The following is a 19,800-nucleotide window of genomic DNA, read 5'->3' on the forward strand; positions in this document are numbered from 1 at the left end:
TGCTTTTCTCGGTAGATTTCGGTAGATCCGAACGGCGCAGAACCGTCCGGATATGGGGAGGTCCGGATATGACAGGTCCGGATATGGCAGGTTGTACTGTATTTAAAACAATTTACACACCTATCACTACATATGGAGCAGAGAATTGGGTATTGAACGACAAACAAGAAAAGAGATTGCAAGCCGCGGAAATGAGGTATTTAAGAAAAGTGGCGGGAGCTAGGAGAACCGATAAAAGACGTATCGATGATATTAGAAGAGAATTAAAAGTAAAATCATTAAAGGAAAAAATTCATGAAAAGAAATTAAAATGGACTGGGCACTTATTTAGAATGAACGACGCACGACAGGTTAATATGACATGGGAAGCGAGGCTGATAGGGAAAAACAGGAGAGGCCGACCAAGGAAATCGTGGCAGGAAGCCAAAGAATTAGCTAGGGACCGAAAAAAGTGGCGTAAGTTCGCAGAGAATAAAGAGTAAAGAAGACACCTCGACACCTTACGGTATAAGAGGATAATCGATTATGTATGTATGTAAAATTACTGCAATATTTGAGACAAGGAATATTTCAAATAATTTTGAAACTCTTCGTCATTGGTTTATGACATTACGAGAAACAGATTAAAAACATTCGCCAAAATTTACAGCAGACCTAATAAGCAAAACAAGAAAAGAGTCAAAGTCATAGTAGGTCTGTTAACAGGGAACTGTAAGCTGAATAGGCAGTTGAAGCTGATGGGATTGGCAGATGATTATTTATGCAGATTCTGTCGCCTAGAGGAAAAAATGGACTGGTAAATGTGCACCTCTTTGCATTAGGCGAGGAAAAGCCCCCTTCAAAGAGCTACTAAGATGGAAGGTTCAGTCTCGAAGTTATTAAATCTTTTAAACAAAGATAGACTAGAGAATGTAGTCTAGGATTAGAGGACCACAATAGATCTGAAAAGGTCGCAGTAGAGTAGGCCAAATGCCACCTTATTGAGTGACACATTGTGACAAGACACGATCGATGTTATGGACATGCAAAGATGGAGGAAAGTATATTAAAAATATCTTACCCTAATACCAGCATCTCTGTTCGCCTCTGCGACTCCCGCATCAGCGTCTCTCTTGACCATGGCTGTTTGGGCCTTGCCGAGAGACGTGAGGTATTGCACCTCATCATAAACGTCCTTGATGGTAAACGATAGGATTTCGATACCCATCCGGCCGACATCTGGAGCAGCCACTTCGCGAACCAGGGCAGCAAATTGATCCCGGTCGCGGTAGACCTCTTCGACTGTAAGAGTTCCTGGAACGAACAAAATAAAGAATTAATTTGTGATAAAGTTAAAGCAAAATACATATATAATAACCCGGTCTATATAGACATTTCAAATAACAAAAATTGCCGGAGAGCCAAATTTTGGTGGAGAGCTAGGGTATACCATAACAAATAAAGTTTAAAAAGTCCCCATCGATCCCATGTGTGCGTCAAAAGTTATTCGGGGTCAAAGGTCAAAATTTGAGATTTTTCGGATTTTTTTCGAAAACGGTAAGTTTTATCAAAAAAATACCTTAAACCAAAGTTGTAGATCTTAAAATTCTCTACAAAAATAGTCCTTACTATTTTTTTCCTAAGAGTTGCCATTCCTGAGATATCGCGATTCAAAGAGTCACATTATACATGATATGCACACGTTTCCACACCATCTGTGAGGTAGTGTACTCGGCGCGTTTTTTTACCGTGGTTTCCCCTGTAGGCCTACTCCACTAACTGTTTTGACAATTTTAGGATAATTTAAGGAAACAATACCGATCAAGTTCTAGATATTACCTTATTATTGATATTGATTTGATATTGCTATTGATTATTAGGTTAACTATTGTTTTGATTTCTTTAGATATTTTAATCAGATTCATATTCTTGAAAGTCTACTTCAACAGTCAAGTCTTCTTCGATTTCATCTTCTTTCTCTTCCTCTTGCTGGATGTTCAAAAATTGTTCAAATGTGACTGAGTCATTGGTCTCTTCATTAAAATCACAGGAGTCTTCCTCTGTTGTACTAAACTGGACATTTGAGCAAGACTGACCTTGGCAGTTGGTACACACTAGAGAACACAGCAACCCAACTTTTTTACATCCGCATTTGGCACTGCAACCTTTTTTGCAATTGCAAAAAATAGTGTTAAGGAGTTTTTCTGGAGCAGGTGGGAGTAAGGTTTTAATCGGTTCCAGAGTATTATATATTAATTTCCCACCACAGTCTTCTGGATTCAGTTCATTGCCTAGCCATGTTTGAACTTGATAATATACTCGATACAAATGTTGAAAAGCAGATGCTGATGTTTGAGGAAGACATGATAGTTGTACTTGTTTCTTGTTTCGCGTATTTTTTACATAAGTTAAGTATCGGTATTTCTCAAGACAAATAATTTTTTTTGGAGCTCCATAAACCGCAAGAAGAAAGCGAATTCCTTCCGTAATTATTGTTTGCGGTGTAGAATCAAGTTCTGTAAAAACTTTACAGCAGTCAGTCAAATCTTTTTTTTTTTTTCGAATAATTTAAGTACTGACGTTTTGCCCCTTCTGTACATTGCGGACGTAGTGTCGCAGCCGGTTATCGCATGTACAAATAAAATGTACTTTTGGCATTTGGGATAAGCCGATAAACTATTAGAAGAATATATCTCTGTTCGCTGTTGAGCCCTTCCAGGTTTCAGAAAATAAATAACTTTATCTACTGGAGTCCTTGCAGTAATCAGTACCAACAAATCAACATCTTCACCAACTACAATTGTTGTGTTTGTTGCCTTAAATTTTTCAATTGCTGTCTCAATTATAAGGACATCTGCGTCATTTTTAGCTTGTTTCACTTCAATATTCGCAGCTGTTAATTTGTCAGTTAACATGGAAATGAAACGAGATTTATTATTAATGTTGGCGAAAAATTGTTGGTGATTCGCTGGAAGTGTTATATTTTCATCAAAGATAATCTCGGAACCCGATGATGTTTTTATAATTCGATGACGTTGTTCTGCAGCTTTAATATTCTTTGTCGAGTCATTGTAGCCGCCTATAGCACTAAAAGAAACAGATAATATTATGAACCAGACCTACGGACAATACTGTAGCCATTGCCTATAATAGACAATCTGTTCTTTTTTAAACAATGGTATAGCCAAATGTTTTTCAAGGCAACGTGGATAGAGGAAATTCAGTTTGGGACTGATTACCTTTTGAAGAAATATTTTCAGAATAGTATAATATACTATATAAAAGAGACACAAATAGGCATTTATACTTGTCTTAAGGGCCACATATGTATATACGTGGCTTATATGTGCATATAATGTATAAAGTAACTTTTAAAATCGCGATATCTCAGGAATGGTAACTCTTAGGAAAAAAATTGTAAGGACAATTTTTATAGAGAATGTTAAGATCTACAACTTTGGTTTGAGGTTTTTTTTGATAAAACTTACCGTTTTCGAAAAAAATCCAAAAAATCTTAAATTTTGACCTTTGACCCCGAATAACTTTTGACGCACACATGGGATCGATGGGGACTTTTTAAACTTTATTTGTTATGGTATACCCTAGCTCTCCACCAAAATTTGGCTCTCCGGCAATTTTTGTTATTTGCCAAGCATTTTGATGACCGGATTATAAATTCAATATATTTATAATACTTTCAGACTTAAGGGGAAAGGAGCAAAATGGAAAATTTTGAGTCTGTCAAAATTTTCAATGAATTTTAAATGTATTAATTTTTTTCGAATACTGAGAAAACTAATACATATTTTTGAAAAATTTAAAAGCGGAATGAAAGATCACTTTATTACCGAGGGCCGAAGGTCCCTTAGAATAAATAAAAAGTTTCTTTTGAATAAAATATGTGCAATTAAAAATCACACTAAATTTTCTCTTTTACTTTCACCCCTGTAACTTATTAAAATAAACATAATAGAAGTTTTCAGGAACTTTCGGCCCTCAGTCATAATGTAATCTTTCATTCTGCGTTTAAATTTTTCAAAAATATTAGTTTTCTCAGGATTCGAAAAAAATTTTGCGCCCATGCCCTTAAATAATTTACTAGGAAAAAAGTTAAAAAGCTTAAATTTCGTTTAATTCCATCTAATTCAGGAGGCAGTAACTTTTATGCAACCTAGTATAAATGTTTCTAATGTTTGATATGTTTTAATACTGCCTTCTACATATACTAGGGATTTTCATGTTTACAGTTGTTTTCTCATAGCGTCGTATAGTCGTAATACGTAGATATAAGGATTAAACCGGAAGTATTCTTATTCATAGCTCAGGTACAAGTGACCGATATACGAAATAATTTTAGCGGGCAGTGAAAGTGAAAAAGAACACGTATATTGAAAACGCTGTAAAACGTTTTGTAGTTTATCAATTTTATCACTGTAAAGCATATTCTTCTTTTTCAAGTATGTATTAATGTAAGATATAAGTTGACTTACGATTTGATAACAATAAATGAATAAAATCTGTTAATGAATAAACAGTAAAAGTATACTTGAAATAATCAAAAGTTTGTAAATATGCATTCTGAAAGTACGAAATTCTCCATAATTCTGCGACTAACGTTTATTAATCTCAAAAAAATGTACAGTACGTAGATACATAATCACATTGGTTTAGCTGCCTTTAACTTCCTTTGCATTGCTGGCAGTTGTTTGAATACAAAAGTGTGAAATGACGCATATTTGAAGATTCTGGTGGTTGTTGAGTATGTATTGGCAGTTGTACGTACGTATAAAGGGTCGTTTAAACACAGCGATAAATCAAACAACTTATCAAGGTCAATCTAGTTGTTGCAACTTATCACTGTGTGTAAACGGTGCATCGCACAACTTATCAAAGTTGGAGTTGGGTTGAAGGTGGTATCGCATTGAATCGCAGCGTCTAAACAGCGTTTCAACTTGTCATCACAACTAGTTGCTGTGACTTATCGTTGTGTTTAAACGACGCTTTAGCTTCTGAATATTGTATTTTAAAGCAGTTCTATAGTTTTTTGGGTATATGTATTCCCGTTTTTTTTTTTTGTAAGGTATCAAAAAATTGTAATCGACATTTCGTTTTCGACGGATTTTTCAAAATTGATTACAAAAAGTTTAAACAATTGATGATGTTGTCAAATTCATGAATTTTCTCTTCTCCATGTTTATGTTCACCTTTTCTGTCCATTCCTTAAACTCCATGACGGTGTATCTTTATCACAGTTCATAACAGTTGAGAGCAGTTACAAATTTTTCCATACTTTTCAAGAATGCTTACAATAATTCATTTATTCATTTCCTAACTTCATAGGATAGTCCCTAGGCTTCGAGATGCTAGGTGGCCCTCTAGCAAATTTAAAAATAAAAACAATTGTACAATCTGAACTGTCAGAAAACGATAAAGAAAGGTCAATTCGTTTTATTAATTTGTCTCTGATAAGTAATTTTTATTTACTAATAAAGGCTTTCAATGTCATTGATAAATGTCAGCACACTTTTATAGGAGATTACGATAATTGTTCGCGTAAATAAATAATAGGTGAAGTAATTTTCATTCTGAAAATAATAAATGTATATACGCAGGTTGTTGTGAACGCTATCATTGTAGCATCATCATATCATTATCACGGGCCATGAAGGGGTGCATGGGAATGAACGAGCAGATATGTTGGCAAAACAAGGCTCGAGAGAAACTTTTGAAGCCCCAGAACCTTTCTGTGGTATCACTAAAGATGCTACGAAAAATGAGGTTCAGAAATGGCTGATAAGGAGTCATCAAAAGAAATGGAGAGCCATTCAAGGGCAGATCCAGACTAAAAAAATAATTGAGAATATTGATAAAAAAACTCTCGAACAATTTGATGAACCTTAATAAACAAGAGATCAAAACGATCTCTGAAATGGTGAGTGGACATTGCCGTTTAAGAAACCACCTATACAAACTAGGTAAGGTGAATAAACCATGATGCAGAAAGTGCGAAATGGAAGAAGAGACTGCCATACACATACTATGCCATTGCAATGTGTTAACTGATGTAAGGCAGGAATTCACTGATCAACTGAGGTTTGAACCAGAAGAGATACTAAAACTACAAATAAGAAAACTGTTGGCCTTCATTGAGACCACAGAACTTTAAGAAAGGTTTAAGAAAAAAACAAGGTATGGTACAAAGGCCTTACGACCAAGTGCCAGAGACTAACGAGTCTCGCCTGATTTAAGAAGAAGAATAAGCAGAAGATCATCATCATCATCAACAGTTATTCCATCCGCCGTCGGATGTAAGCCTCCCTTAGGCGAGTCCATTCATTTCTGTTCGTTGTTTTTTGCATCCATTCGTGGCCAACCATTTGCTTGATGTCATCAGTGCATCTAGTTTGAGATCTGTCGCTACTTTTCTTGCTTGCTCTTAGTTCAGGAATTCTCTTCGTCCAACGGTTGTCTTTCATTGTTCCTATGTATCATGCCCAGTTCCATTTTAACGTGGCAATAGTTTTGATTACATCTGATACTTTTGATCGTCTTCATTGGACTTGTGATCACTGAGCTTAATGTTGAGCATTCTCCGTTCCATAGCCGAGTCACTTAAAGTTTATTGATTATGTTGTTGTTAAAAACCCATGTTTCAGTTCCGAATGTCAGAATCGGCAATACGTACTGTTCGAAGGTTTTTGGCTTTAAACTATTTGGTAAGTTTGATTTAAATACTATTTGTAGTGACCAAATACTGCCCATGCTAAAGAACATCTATTTAAATCAGCCTTTAGGTTAAGCTTTGACAGTTCGATTTTTTATCCAGAGTTACCTGTATCCTCAGTTATATCTACAGATTCGTTGGTAAGACATTTAGTTTTTGTTAGATTTATTTTTAATCATATTTCTTTTGATTTTGTATTTAGGTCTAATAAAATTTCCTACAAAATTCTTCTCTGTCTTTTGCTATTAACGAAACATCATCGACACTCAGATGGTTCAGGTTTTCGCTTTTTATCTTTATTTTTTTATTTGCCCAAACCAGAGAAACAAATCTTCTAGAGCTAAAGTAAATAGTTTGGGTGTATCACATGCCATTGTAACATGTGTATTCTGAAAATTACAATTTTAAAGTGGTATCTGAAGGGGGAGTAAGTTGAGTTTAGTGAAGAAAAAATCTAGAGATACGGAAAACATATTTTGAATACCTCTTAAATAGGATAACCAAATCATAAACTTGAAAAAACGGGATACATCCAAGGAGTAGTGGCGCACCTAGAATTTTTCTCTGGGGGGAGAGGTTGGTTGGGCGTAGAATTTTTTTTGTATTGTTTGTGAAAGACATGTTATATTTTCCTACGATTTTTTGTATATTTTTCATATGCCCTGAGGGGTTTAACCCCCAAAACCCCCCTGGGTGCGCCACTGCCAAGGAGGGTTTGGAGCGATACCCAAACAGGTAGGGGAAATTAAAACATGGTCTTTTAGCTAATTTGGGACCTATAAATCCTTTTCAATTTACTTTTGAATGTGTAATTTACGTACGATCAAGACTGCGAAACAGAAAACTATAAAACTCCGCCAAAATGGCATGGATCAACAACCCGTCAGAACAAAATAGGGAAGAATACAAATTATCGAGAAACAAAGCCAACTCAACAAATAAAAAGAAGAAAAATGACTGGTTTCGCTGGAGGATATTGAAAAGACAGAGAAAACTATCAAAAGTCAAAGCAGTAAAAAATACGGCCAGCATTAAAACAAGAGGACTAAAAAAGCAAAAAAAGAAAAACCTTGTTTGAGGACAGACAGATCAGCAAAATATGGAAAGAATATTACGAAAAAATGGTATTCACTGTGAAGGAAATACACTGCGATGAAGAATTAAGGCCGTACAAGATAACGACGAATAAAAAATTTTCACAGAAGATGAAATAACTGTGGAATAAAATCCGGAGGAAGATAATTATGTAAAGGAATAAACCAGCTAATACAACAAATATGAACAAAACAGACTACCAGCCGATTGGAACGCAGGTATTATAGTAGGTACCTATATTTATATAAAAAAGGAGATCTAGAGGAGTGCGAGAATTACAGAGCAATAACTTTATTAAACAACACATATTATAACATTCTAGAAAATATACGAAACATAAGACTTAAATCATGCACTGAACGAATATTAGGAAAATACCAGAACTGGTTCAGACCGGGAGAGGTCTACGATTAATTCCATACATACAGTGGAGCAAATAATCCAACAATCGAGAGAATACAACAGAGAAATGCACCTAATATTCATGGATTTCAAAAGCGCTTTTGATACAACCAATCGGACAAAAATGATGGAGCAGCTAGAGAATGTTGGAATCCCAGAAAAATTAAGCATATGCTAACAGTGAGCCTAAAGAACACCAGAGCAAGGATCAATTTCAACGTAACAACTTCTAAGGAGATTAATGTACCTACACAAAGGCGTGAAACAAGGTGACTCTATCTCTCCGACAGTATTTAATCTGATATTGACAATATCAGATATTGACATAATCTGTAATCATGAGGATGAAAACTTGCAAACAAAAATATTATTACAGATCAACTTCAAATAGTAACATATGCAGATGATTCAGTCATCACAGCGAAGACGAAGATAACACTTGCAGTTGGAAAATTACATAAGGAAGCAAAGAGAATAATAGGACTAGAGATAAACCAGCTCACAGCAAAATACATGGCGATAGGGAAAGATGAGCCAACTCAGAAATATCTAATAACACAGAACCATAAATTTAAAACTGTATCCACCTTTAGCTACTTAGGAGTAAAAATAGGGAAAACCGGAAAAGAAACAGAGGAAAGAATTCTGAAGCACAGAAAAACATCTACACGGTAGAAATCTGCTGAGAAGCAAGACTCTAAGTATAATATGAACCTATATAAGACCTTAATAAGACTTGGTGTTACATATGGGATGGAAACAACGACGATTAACAAGAAAGAGGAAGACAGCCTTCTGAAATTTGAAAGAAAAATAATGAGAACAATACTGGGCCACAATGTAACAAAAGAAGGAGATATAAGAATGAAAACAAATGCAGAAATTGAAGAAAAATTAAAGAGAGAAAATATAGTCAAATAAAAAAGCTCAACCCAACGCAAATACGGGACATTTAGGCGTCCCGAGATACCTTTTCGGGACTCGGGGACAAATCGTTAAAAAACGGGACAATCCCGTTTTTATGGGACGTTTGGTCACCCTATCTTAAATAATAGACCCGAAGAAGTGCCTACTGAAAATGAAGACTACATGGAACTCTTCAGAACAGCGATAGATAGAGAAAATATAGTGATGATGGTATCTAACATCTGATTGGGAGACGACACTTAAAGAAGAAGATATATTAAAAAAATATATGAAAATAAACTATTTCATTTATTATAAAACTAGAGTTTGTTATTAAATAAAAAGTGTAATTATTTTTCAACTTTCATACAATTTTAATATCTATTATACGTCAGCTATTGTTAGGACTACATTTTCAACACGAAAATACTGTAGCGATATGATTTTTGTTCATTTTTCATATCGTGATGTACTCTAATTTAATCTGTTATATCTCACTGTCCGATATACATTTAATTTTTTAACAAAAATCGATATTGTGTGTTGTTACTACCCGCAAGAGAATCGATTGTCTAATAAATACTTCACTTCAGGGATGAAGTGTTTACATTCACATTAGTTATTCCAAATGACGTAGACACCTTGAGTTTTATAACTATTTTGTGCTCTCGGTAATTGTATGTGATGTCTATCAAACAGGGTGTAATGATATGGTTCGTGTAATGATAAGTTTTGGACAACATGATAAAACATCGTAATAAATGGTTTGTTTTTAGTTTACGACATAAAAAATGGTAAAAAACGGAAAGGAGTGGCAATATAGTGCTGGACAAAAAGTTTTTGCTAGATTCTGAGGCTTCCTAAACAAATGTCTATTGAGTTTAGATCTGGGCTACGTGCGGTCAATGCATCATTGTGATACCAACTTTAACCCTCGTTTCACACGCTAAGAATTTGAACGTGCGATGGTTGGAACGCATGATGACATTCCAATAGTGGCTCGAGCAATACTATGTATCTTTCTCATTACATGATGCGGCCGGCGCGGCGGTTGGAACATTCGGTGAAGTCGCCGTGTAGTAAGAAAGGTACCATAGGATTGCTCGAGCCACTATTGGAATGTCATCGTGGGTTCCAACCAACGCACGTTCAAATTCTTAGTGTGTGAAAGGACGGTAAGGCTTGACGCACACTTGAGTGTTTTCAAGTTGCGTGCACGCTGCGAGCAAGCTGCGTATTTTTAAGCCAAGTTTCCCGTCAATACACATTTAAGCGGTTTCTCGTAGTTAATACACTCCAGAAATAAACAGCTCTGTATCTCCGTTGAACTTCATAGAGCGGTCAACGTGTACTCACTGTTGAGTCACACAGAAAAATCGCTCAAATGTGTACTGACGAGAAACTCGGCTTAAACACAAGCAGCTAGCTCGCAGTGTGCACTCAACTTGAAAACACGCAAGTGTGCATCGAGTCTTACGCAAAATGCGATCTAATTTATCAGAAAATTCTCCGCTGAAAGGGGTTGTTCTTTAACAACCATGTCTTTTTTGTAGAGCTATTTGACTTGCGTCCCAGTTTTTGCAATAACAAATTTGATTCAAATCTCTTTCCCTAGCCCTATTCCGACTACGATATCTCCACCTTTATGGGTTGTTCTTTAATCGAATATATCATCTCCTATAACACTCCAAATACGTAAAAATCATGCGTGGTGTGAGGCAAGGCCGTATTTTGGCTCTTGTAATCTTTAATATCTACCCTGAAAGAATATTTAGCGAAGCTTTGCATGAAATTGAAAAAGGTACACTACTAAACAGGTACCGGTTGAACATCAGATATGCAGATGCTATCATTATATTTGCGGGCAACCTAGAAGACCTACAAGTCTTTATGAACGAGATCACGTACCACAGTTAACAATATGGAATCATTATAAAAGTAAAGAAGACAAAGCTCATGATTATAGCAAGAAATAGAAAACAGAAGAGTAAAAAGAGTGAAACACTACAACTATCTGGGGACCATAATAAATGAAGAATAGACAAACAACCAGGAGATAAGAGCGCGCATAGAAAAAACTAGATCCACCTTCAACCGGATGGCTTCTTTTAAAGCCACAATCTCTCTCTTTGTATAAAAGTAAGAATGGTGCCATGCTACGTCGTCTCTGTTACACAAGGAAGGTAACAGAGTCAGTGCTACGCTTCAACCGCCTATTTGCGGTGCTCATTTTATTCAGGCTAAGTCAACCATTATGCCTGTAGACATTTAAAAATGGCTAGATGTTCTCATCAGCACTGAAATTCGATCCCCGGTCTTCAGCGTGGAAGCCAGACATCCTAAAGCCTGAGCTATCCGGCCCGCCACTTCGGAAATGACCATGTGATTTCTTTTTCAGGACAATAAAAATAGGGTATAGAGGCAATAAATTAGGGTTTGGTATTAGCTTAAGGATCATAAATAACAAATTTTGAGAGAAATTTCGCTATTTCACGTTGCGTTGAATCCCATCGTCAGATTTTATCTTTTTCTGTTACATTTTTCTATTTCACCCGGCCTGCCGCGCCAACGTTTCGTGGGATTTCTTTTTAACGTGTAGCGTGAAGTATACGCATAAATATTCGGTCTTATCGTAAAGTTCATCATTGTACATTCTTGTGAATAAAATGTACTTCTAATTTTGGCAGAACTGCCAACAAAAAGGTTATAGTTTAGATCATTTATTTGTTCTCTAATCACACAATTTATGTTTCTGCAGTATTGCCAAGATTTATGTAGTTGCATTAATAATTAGGTATTGTAACGTAGAAAATGTTACCTACTGCACCACTTATTTCTGCAATACGGGTTAGAGGTTCTAAATAATAAATATTAAATTATTACCATATAATAGAGGTGGCCAAGCCCCTGATAGTCCGAGCCATTCTTCAAAATTTGAAATTTTCCACGAGCCGCAATTAACAATTAAGTGTAAAAAAGGTATTAAATTGTTCTGTCACCATTTGGATGTCATGAATTTTAAAAGTGAAATAAAATGGTTCACATCGTTGTTTAAAATATGCAAATAATTCTACAGCCTTTACTAATTCAGGATACTTCGATTCTTTATCATCCTTCTACCTTTTTCCGGGAAGGCTTACTGATCTTAGGTACACCGTCTCTCAAAAAACACTGCTTTTAACACTCTGTATTCCTGTGATCTTACCGCATGATCTGCCCATCTTATCCAGTTAGCTTTTATATGTCTGACGATGTTTTCAGTACCATACACAGTCACCAATTCAACTTTGCGACGCCATATCCACTCCCCCGTCAATTCATCCCTTTGATGGCCACATATTCTGAGAATTTTCCTTTTAAATACCAGCAGCTTATTTATTTCCCGCTGATGTAGAGTCCATGTTTAACTTCAATACATATGTAACAATTGGGCGAATAATTGGCATGTACAATCTTAATTTAGATTGTCTTTTTAGCAGCTTAGATCTTAATAATCATGATAGGGAGTATAATGCTCTATTGCACGCAGCTATCCTTGCTGAGACCTTTTTTATATGTGGTTGTCATATGTGATTACCGATCCTAGATATTTAAACTCTTTTACTACTTCGAAGTTGTGGTCATTAATAGTTATGTTCTGCCTAAGTCTTGGACTTGGATTTTTCGTTACTAGCATGTTGTGCCTAACTTTTGGTCTTGGATTTTTGGTTACTAGCATGTATTTCGTCTTCTCTTCATTAATTTGAATCCAAGGATTCCCAAACTACCTGTTTCTTCCTCGAGTTGTGAAAACACCACTCTCACGTCTCTTGAATGAGCGACTGCAACTAGATCATGACCAAAAGTCAACAGTAGTTTTCATCCTAAAACATTGTTTGTAAATGTGAAATGTATGTTTGTATGTAGCATGTTATCGGAATGTCATATTTGTTCCATAATAGAGGTCCAGTCATTGGACTGACCTCTCTAACGTCAATGTTTTTTTACTTCCAACCTTAAAGACTTATTGTTAGAATTTTTATGACTAACAGATTGCTGAATAAACGTTTCAAAAAAAAAGTTTTCGTCCTCGATTCGCAAATCCCCTGTCGTCTCAGGGGTTCAAGCTGAGATGATTTATATTTGTTGTCAGTAATTTAAGACATTTTGAAACACAAAAATTAAAAGTAATTCTGGTAAATTTATTGAGAGCCACAAATAATCCTTCAAAGAGCCACATGTGGCTCGCGAGCCACAATTTGGCCACCCCTGCCATATAATATAACAGCGCTTTAAATATGGTTCGGAAACTATTTCCTTACACACTTCCAGCCAAGTTTTTCGTGGTGATGCACTTCTCTTCTTCCATTCGCATCTCAACAAGGAATTCTTAGTCCATTCTCCATACATCCATACTTGGCTCCGTCGCCAATACAATCTTCTTTATGTAAACATCTGGTTAATTTCTAGTTTTCCGTTCAGCTGTCCATTTTTTGCATTTGTTGGTCTCCTCTAACTGTTGTCTTTCACTTTAATTCCCACGAAAACTTTCAACGCAGTTTATTCTCAGATATTCAACATATTTTCTTTTTTTTTTGTTCATACATAACCCAAGTTTCGTTGCCATAAAGATAGGCCTGGATCCTGCGTACCAAAAAAAAGTTGATTAATAGCAACCTGAAAATTTGTTAATAGCTTAACGGTGTCTAGTCGGACAAACTTTGATGTACGGGAGCACTGGAACAGGGGAAGTTTTAATTGTGGAACAGGTTACAGGTTTGGAACGTCAGACTACGAAAACGTTCCATGTGGTTTGTCGGACAGAACTTCCAATTGATTTGTTACCATTTCATTAAACTCTCATGCAAAAATCAGACCGCTTCTTCTTGAAGTGCCGTCTCCTCAATGGAGGTTGGCTTGGCTACTACAATTGCAAACTCTTCTCTGTCTTCAGCTGTTCTTATTAGCTGTTCAAAATTTAGCCCTGTCCATTGTCGGATGTTTCTGAGCCACGATAGTCTTTTCCTCCCTAGTCCTCTCCTTCCTTCTATTTTTCCTTTCACTATCAGACCGCTATTTACCACCAATATAATTCCTGTCATTTGACACGTTCTTCGTGTTCCACTCATATTAAAATGCCCAGTTGGTGATAAACACCAGTCTGATTTTTGCATGAGAGTTTAATGAAATGGTAACAAATCAGTTGGAAATTCTGTTGGAAGTTAAAATCTGGTCAAAGTGTTAGCGTAAAGTTATACACGACACAAGCACTGTTACAGTTTAAATGTCACTGATCACAAATGAGCCAAGGATATTTTCTTTACTATTAACAACCTTAACTACTATTACAACAACTAGCTTACTACAACTTTCCTTACTATTAACAACAACGACTAGCTAGACACACACAATCACTAGGTATATAAAATACGCGAGAGTTAAAAACCCTAACTAAGAAGCGTCCATCTAAGATGGCTTACAATTCGACACTGAATATATAAAATTAGAATAAAATTAAAAGGAACTAATAGAACCAAAACACATAGAAAAGGATACATGGATTGACTATCTAAAAAAGCTCTATGCAGAGGAAGAACAAATGATGCTAGACCGGAAACACCAGAAATTACCACAAATGAAGATGTTAATATAAGTGCACAGGAAGTAAGAAAAACACTCGAAAAGCTGAAGAACAAAAAAGCTGCAGGTAAGGATGGAATACTAAACGAATTACTGAAATATTGTGGAGCAGCAATGACAGAACAATTAACAACATTAATTAACAAAATCATAAAACACAATAAAATACCGGAAGAGTGGAGAACGAGCGAACTAATTCTACTATTCAAAAAAGGACATAAAAAGCAGCCAGAAAACTACAGAGGTATCAACTTGTTAAATACTACCCTAAAACTTACAACTAAAATTTTACAAGACGTAATGAATCAGAGGATAAGTTTAGCAGATGAACAACAGGGTTTTCGTACTGGAAGATCGTGTACAGATGCAATATTACTGAGAAATCGCTAGAGTATAATAGACCAGCATTTCTATGTCTGATTGACTTAAAGAAAGCATTTGACAGAGTAAGACTCAAAGATGTAATCCATCTTCTGTATAAAAGAGAAGTCCCTCTAGATATCATAAAAACTATTGAGAACATCTACCAAAACAACAGAATGGAAGTCAGAATAGATGGACAACTTACAGAACCTATAGATATAGGCAGCGGAATAAGACAGGGAGACTCATTGAGTCCTATGCTTTTCAATTTAATCATGGATGAAATCATCGAAAATGTCAACAAAGAAAGAGGTATAGAATGGGAAACAAAGAAGTAAAAATACTCTGCTACGCAGACGACGCAATATTGATAGCCCAAGATGAAGATATGTAACAAAAATAAGAAAACTTCTGTTGGAGTGAAAGTAAAAAGAAAGATATAGGTACTCCAACAGAAGTAAGGAAAAAAAAAAGAAACTAAGTAATAAAAAGGAAGAGAGAGTAGGGTGTATAAAGCCAGTGTAACAAAAATAAGAAAACTTCTGTTGGAGTGAAAGTAAAAAGAAAGATATAGGTACTCCAACAGAAGTAAGGAAAAAAAAAGACTAAGTAACTAAATAGTTGGGATGAAAAGAGAAAGGTGAGATGGCTTCTACGTTGAGAAGCCGCAATAGGAAAAATAAAAAAAAATACTACTAAAGTGCAGTACTGAAGAAAGGGGAATTAGAAGGGATAGAAGTAGGAGTGGGAAGAGACAGAGGCAAACGGAATAGAGTTGGCTAGCAAGAGATGCAAGAAAACCACTTGACACTCAAGGATGGATACGGCTCGTTTGCATGCCTGTCGAAGAACAGTAGCTCTATATAGATAGTAATGATGACTAAAAGATGAAATAATAAAATAAGAATAATGTACTGAAAATGAATGGAGATGACTAATGACTAAAAACGAACAAAATAAATAAAACTAACTAATCATGGGCGCCATGAAAATGATCTTCGATCATTCTCCCAGGTATCTTACACTGCTGTCAAATATTAAATATATTAAACCTGTAATAATGAACATAAAGGAGTAATAAAAAAATAAATGATATACAAAATAAATAAACATTTATTAAAATGAACTACCAGATTTTTAACAATCTCTGAGTTAAACAAGTTCATATTATGTGACTCTAACATGACAAAAGTTTGCAAAAGTTATGTTCAACCTAAGATAACAACAATGTTACCTGTTACAAAATTACAGGTATAAATACCTTTCACTAACATATAGGGTACAAAATTACATAAGTCTTCTACCAAATGGTTATAGTACGCCTGCTACGTACAACTAAAGGAAAACCGATGAATATTAAAAGTAATATAAATAAATATATGTAAATAGGCATGAGCCTAACTAAGGGAAAATACTAAATGAATTAAGCAAAGTTAGATATACAATGAATAAAGTAGAAATGAAGTTGAGATAAATACCGACGATGACCTAAATTAACCGAACAAACGGAATAAAGCGAATAACAGTAAAATATTTGGGAAACAAGCTAGTAATATTACAAAATAAATTTACCCGAATTACATAAACCAATATCAAAGCAATAATAAAGTATTAAAAACCTAATTTTCTCTAGGCTTATTCCTGTGCACAAGAAGTTACCGTAGATACAAAGTTTGGGAACCAAATAATCTAATATACAAATATGTCAAAAAAAAACCAGAGGTAACCTAAATCTGGAAAAAAAACATAGTGTATTTAACAGATAGTCTGAAATATAAAAAAAAACCAATAGTTACTAAAACACCTCACTAAATGTTCCCAAACGAGGTTGCGGTTACATCCTAGAAAATGATGCACCAGGATGGTGCGACCCCATGACTCCTGTAGGCCCAGGTGCCAAGACGAAAATTGAGCTGGAACGCTCCCATAGCTTGTTCCCAAAAAGACGTATTCCCATGATGACTTGACTGTGGCTGTAGTGGTTTCTCTAGGTGGTCAAATAAGGTCTATGACTTCATGGTAGGGTTTCTCCCAAATGGCGAATGATTCCTATTTATACTCCAACAGGAGTTGTCACCCACATGTCTCCTCACTCCAGACAATCCCTGGTGGTAACTTTTTACTTTACGTTAAATTTCTTATGTGATAAAATAAGTTGGAGGAAATCATCCGCCATTCTATATGGTATATCTATTCGACACCACAGCTCACAGTCAAGTCAAGAACGAGAGGCGCTTCTCCGCCAAGGTAAACGTCAAACTCTCTCAGAAAACGAAATCATTCTCGATAAGTGGAGTACGTTCCATCACCGAGGTATGACGTCACCCCAGTAGTCCTATACGAGAAATTAGAGAATTTAAATGGAGACCGAGGGAAAATAATAATAATAATTATTAAAGAGCTACTTTCGTAACGTGACCGTTACAATCCCCTTCTACTCGGGAAAAAAAATTTTATCCATAAAATTTTTTTTCTAAACTTCAAAATATTAACAACTAAATTTACAATAGTCTAACAATCCACGTTGATTCGCAAGATTACCAATAAGCATAAACTAATGATCAATGAAAAATAAATAAATATATGACTCAAACTCATGCTAAAATGTTACTATGTTACTCTCTGTTACCAATATTAATGAATTGCTTCAAAAACCAAACAAACTAAATATTGTACTAAAGTTCATACTAATGCTAAGTGTCGAACTGGGCACCAAAACCAAAATTGAACTATCCATGAACATCAGATTTATAAAGGATATATCCAAGGACGGAACAACCAGGAAAAGGTGTGAGCAAATTCGAACCATATCAAAAGTAAATGTACCAAAGTGAATAAAAAAAATCAGTAACTAAAATAAGTAAAGAATTGAACACTTTATCCAAAACTGAACTAACAATGGACACCAGATTCATAATAGTATATCCAGAGAAGAACAATCAGGAAGATTTATGGAACAATCCTCACTAATGCCAAATAATACCAATACTGAACATACCAAAGGAATCCAAAACTCAATAACCAAAATAAATGTGGAATCGGACACTTAATCCAAAGTTGAACTATCAGTGGACACCAGATTCATAAAAGGCATATCCAAAGAAGAACGACCAGGCAAATTTATGGACCAATTCACACCAATACTAAACCACATAAACAGATCAGGTCTACGTACACCCACATCCGGTGATACGAACCTATCCAACCAAATACACAAAATAAATGAAGAATCGGACACTTATCCAGAATCGGACTATCAATGGACACCAGATTTATATAGGAGTATATCCAAAGAAAGAACGATCAGGCAAATTTATGGACCAATTCTTACTAATACTAAATAAACTAAATTATTGGATCCAATGGTAACTAATACTGAACAAAATAAATAAATTAGGTCTACATACACCCTCATCCGGTAATATGAACCTATCCAAACTAAGTAATCAAAATAAGTCAGGAAAAAAATTACTAACAGACTAAGTAACAGAGATGTAACCAAACTAAATCAAAGGTATGATAAATACCTAGTGTATTGACTAAAATATTATAGAAACTACATAAACTTAATTCGTGCTGGTATTCGCGAACTATAGCATGTTGCTACAACAGATGTATGAGAATAACCAGACACAGATAAAGTACTAATAACGTAAGAATAAGTAAGAAAGAAAAAGAATAAATGATGAACTCATAAGTTCTATGACACTATGATAAGTGATAGGAAAAAAAATATGATAAGTGATAGGAAAAAAAAATTGACGAGAACAAGCAACAATTTTAAATTAAAACTGCAGATTCATGCGCTCTCACATACGTGGAATTATTCAGGAAATATTCCAGAATCTGAATAGCAAGACTAATGCCTAAGGAAAGAAGTGGGAATATACTCAAATGAACAACTCATCTGTCTAAACACTCCAAATACTGACTTAACGAACCTACTATGTATAGGGATGGCCTAAGCATTGATTTATAAACAAGTGCGCAAGATATTTATCCATGTTTACTCATCAACTCAAAGTACAAACATACTATGAAGTAAAAGACCTAATATGAACTAAATACTTCCCTATCTACTGGTAAAAATGTAACTGGAATAATTGGACTAATTACAGAAGAATGGTTAGGAAATGTGGCCAACATTTCCTGACCAGAAATATTATGATGAAAAAAAAACATCTGCGTACTCAGCCATGAAAGACATAGATCACGAAGTCAATCGAACAGCAGTGATCAGTTGCTGAGCAACAACCTCAAACCCACGCATTCACAAATCAGAGTATCAACAGAGTAATGACAAACTAGTCCAAAAGAAGAAATCAATACATACATCATCCATACATACCTACCTCATTCATACATACATACATTATCCATACCTACATACATCATCCATACATACATACATTATGCATACAACCACATACCATGCATACATTCAGACTTAGAGACTTAAGAATCCGTACATACCTCAAACTTCCAAACTAATTCCAGAATCATAGTGTGTAGGATATAAGGATATAAATTATTATAAAGTGTTTAAGATATTGGAGACAAATGTTAATAGAGTAACCCAATAACAAATTATAAACCACAACATCTTTCCACTATGGCAAATCCAAGAACAAGATATAGAAATAATATAAAAAAATAGTAAGTAATCAATATTCAAAATATAACACATAAACTGAGATATAGTAGTGTACATT

The 19,800-nt window shown here is 35.1% G+C and overlaps 1 protein-coding gene across 2 annotated transcripts in view; it reads right to left on the minus strand.

The window, feature by feature from the left end:
* Positions 1-19,800, minus strand: part of LOC114332570 (flotillin-2) — a 141,072-nt gene that overhangs the window by 22,950 nt on the left and 98,322 nt on the right. For both annotated transcript variants that reach the window (XM_050647091.1, XM_050647092.1), the window contains exon 2: positions 1,061-1,293. In XM_050647091.1, coding sequence (XP_050503048.1) covers positions 1,061-1,293 — 233 coding nt within the window. The remainder of the gene's footprint in view (positions 1-1,060; positions 1,294-19,800) is intronic.

Source organism: Diabrotica virgifera, chromosome 3 (assembly GCF_917563875.1).
Source record: "Diabrotica virgifera virgifera chromosome 3, PGI_DIABVI_V3a".
NCBI classification, from domain to species: domain Eukaryota; kingdom Metazoa; phylum Arthropoda; class Insecta; order Coleoptera; family Chrysomelidae; genus Diabrotica; species Diabrotica virgifera.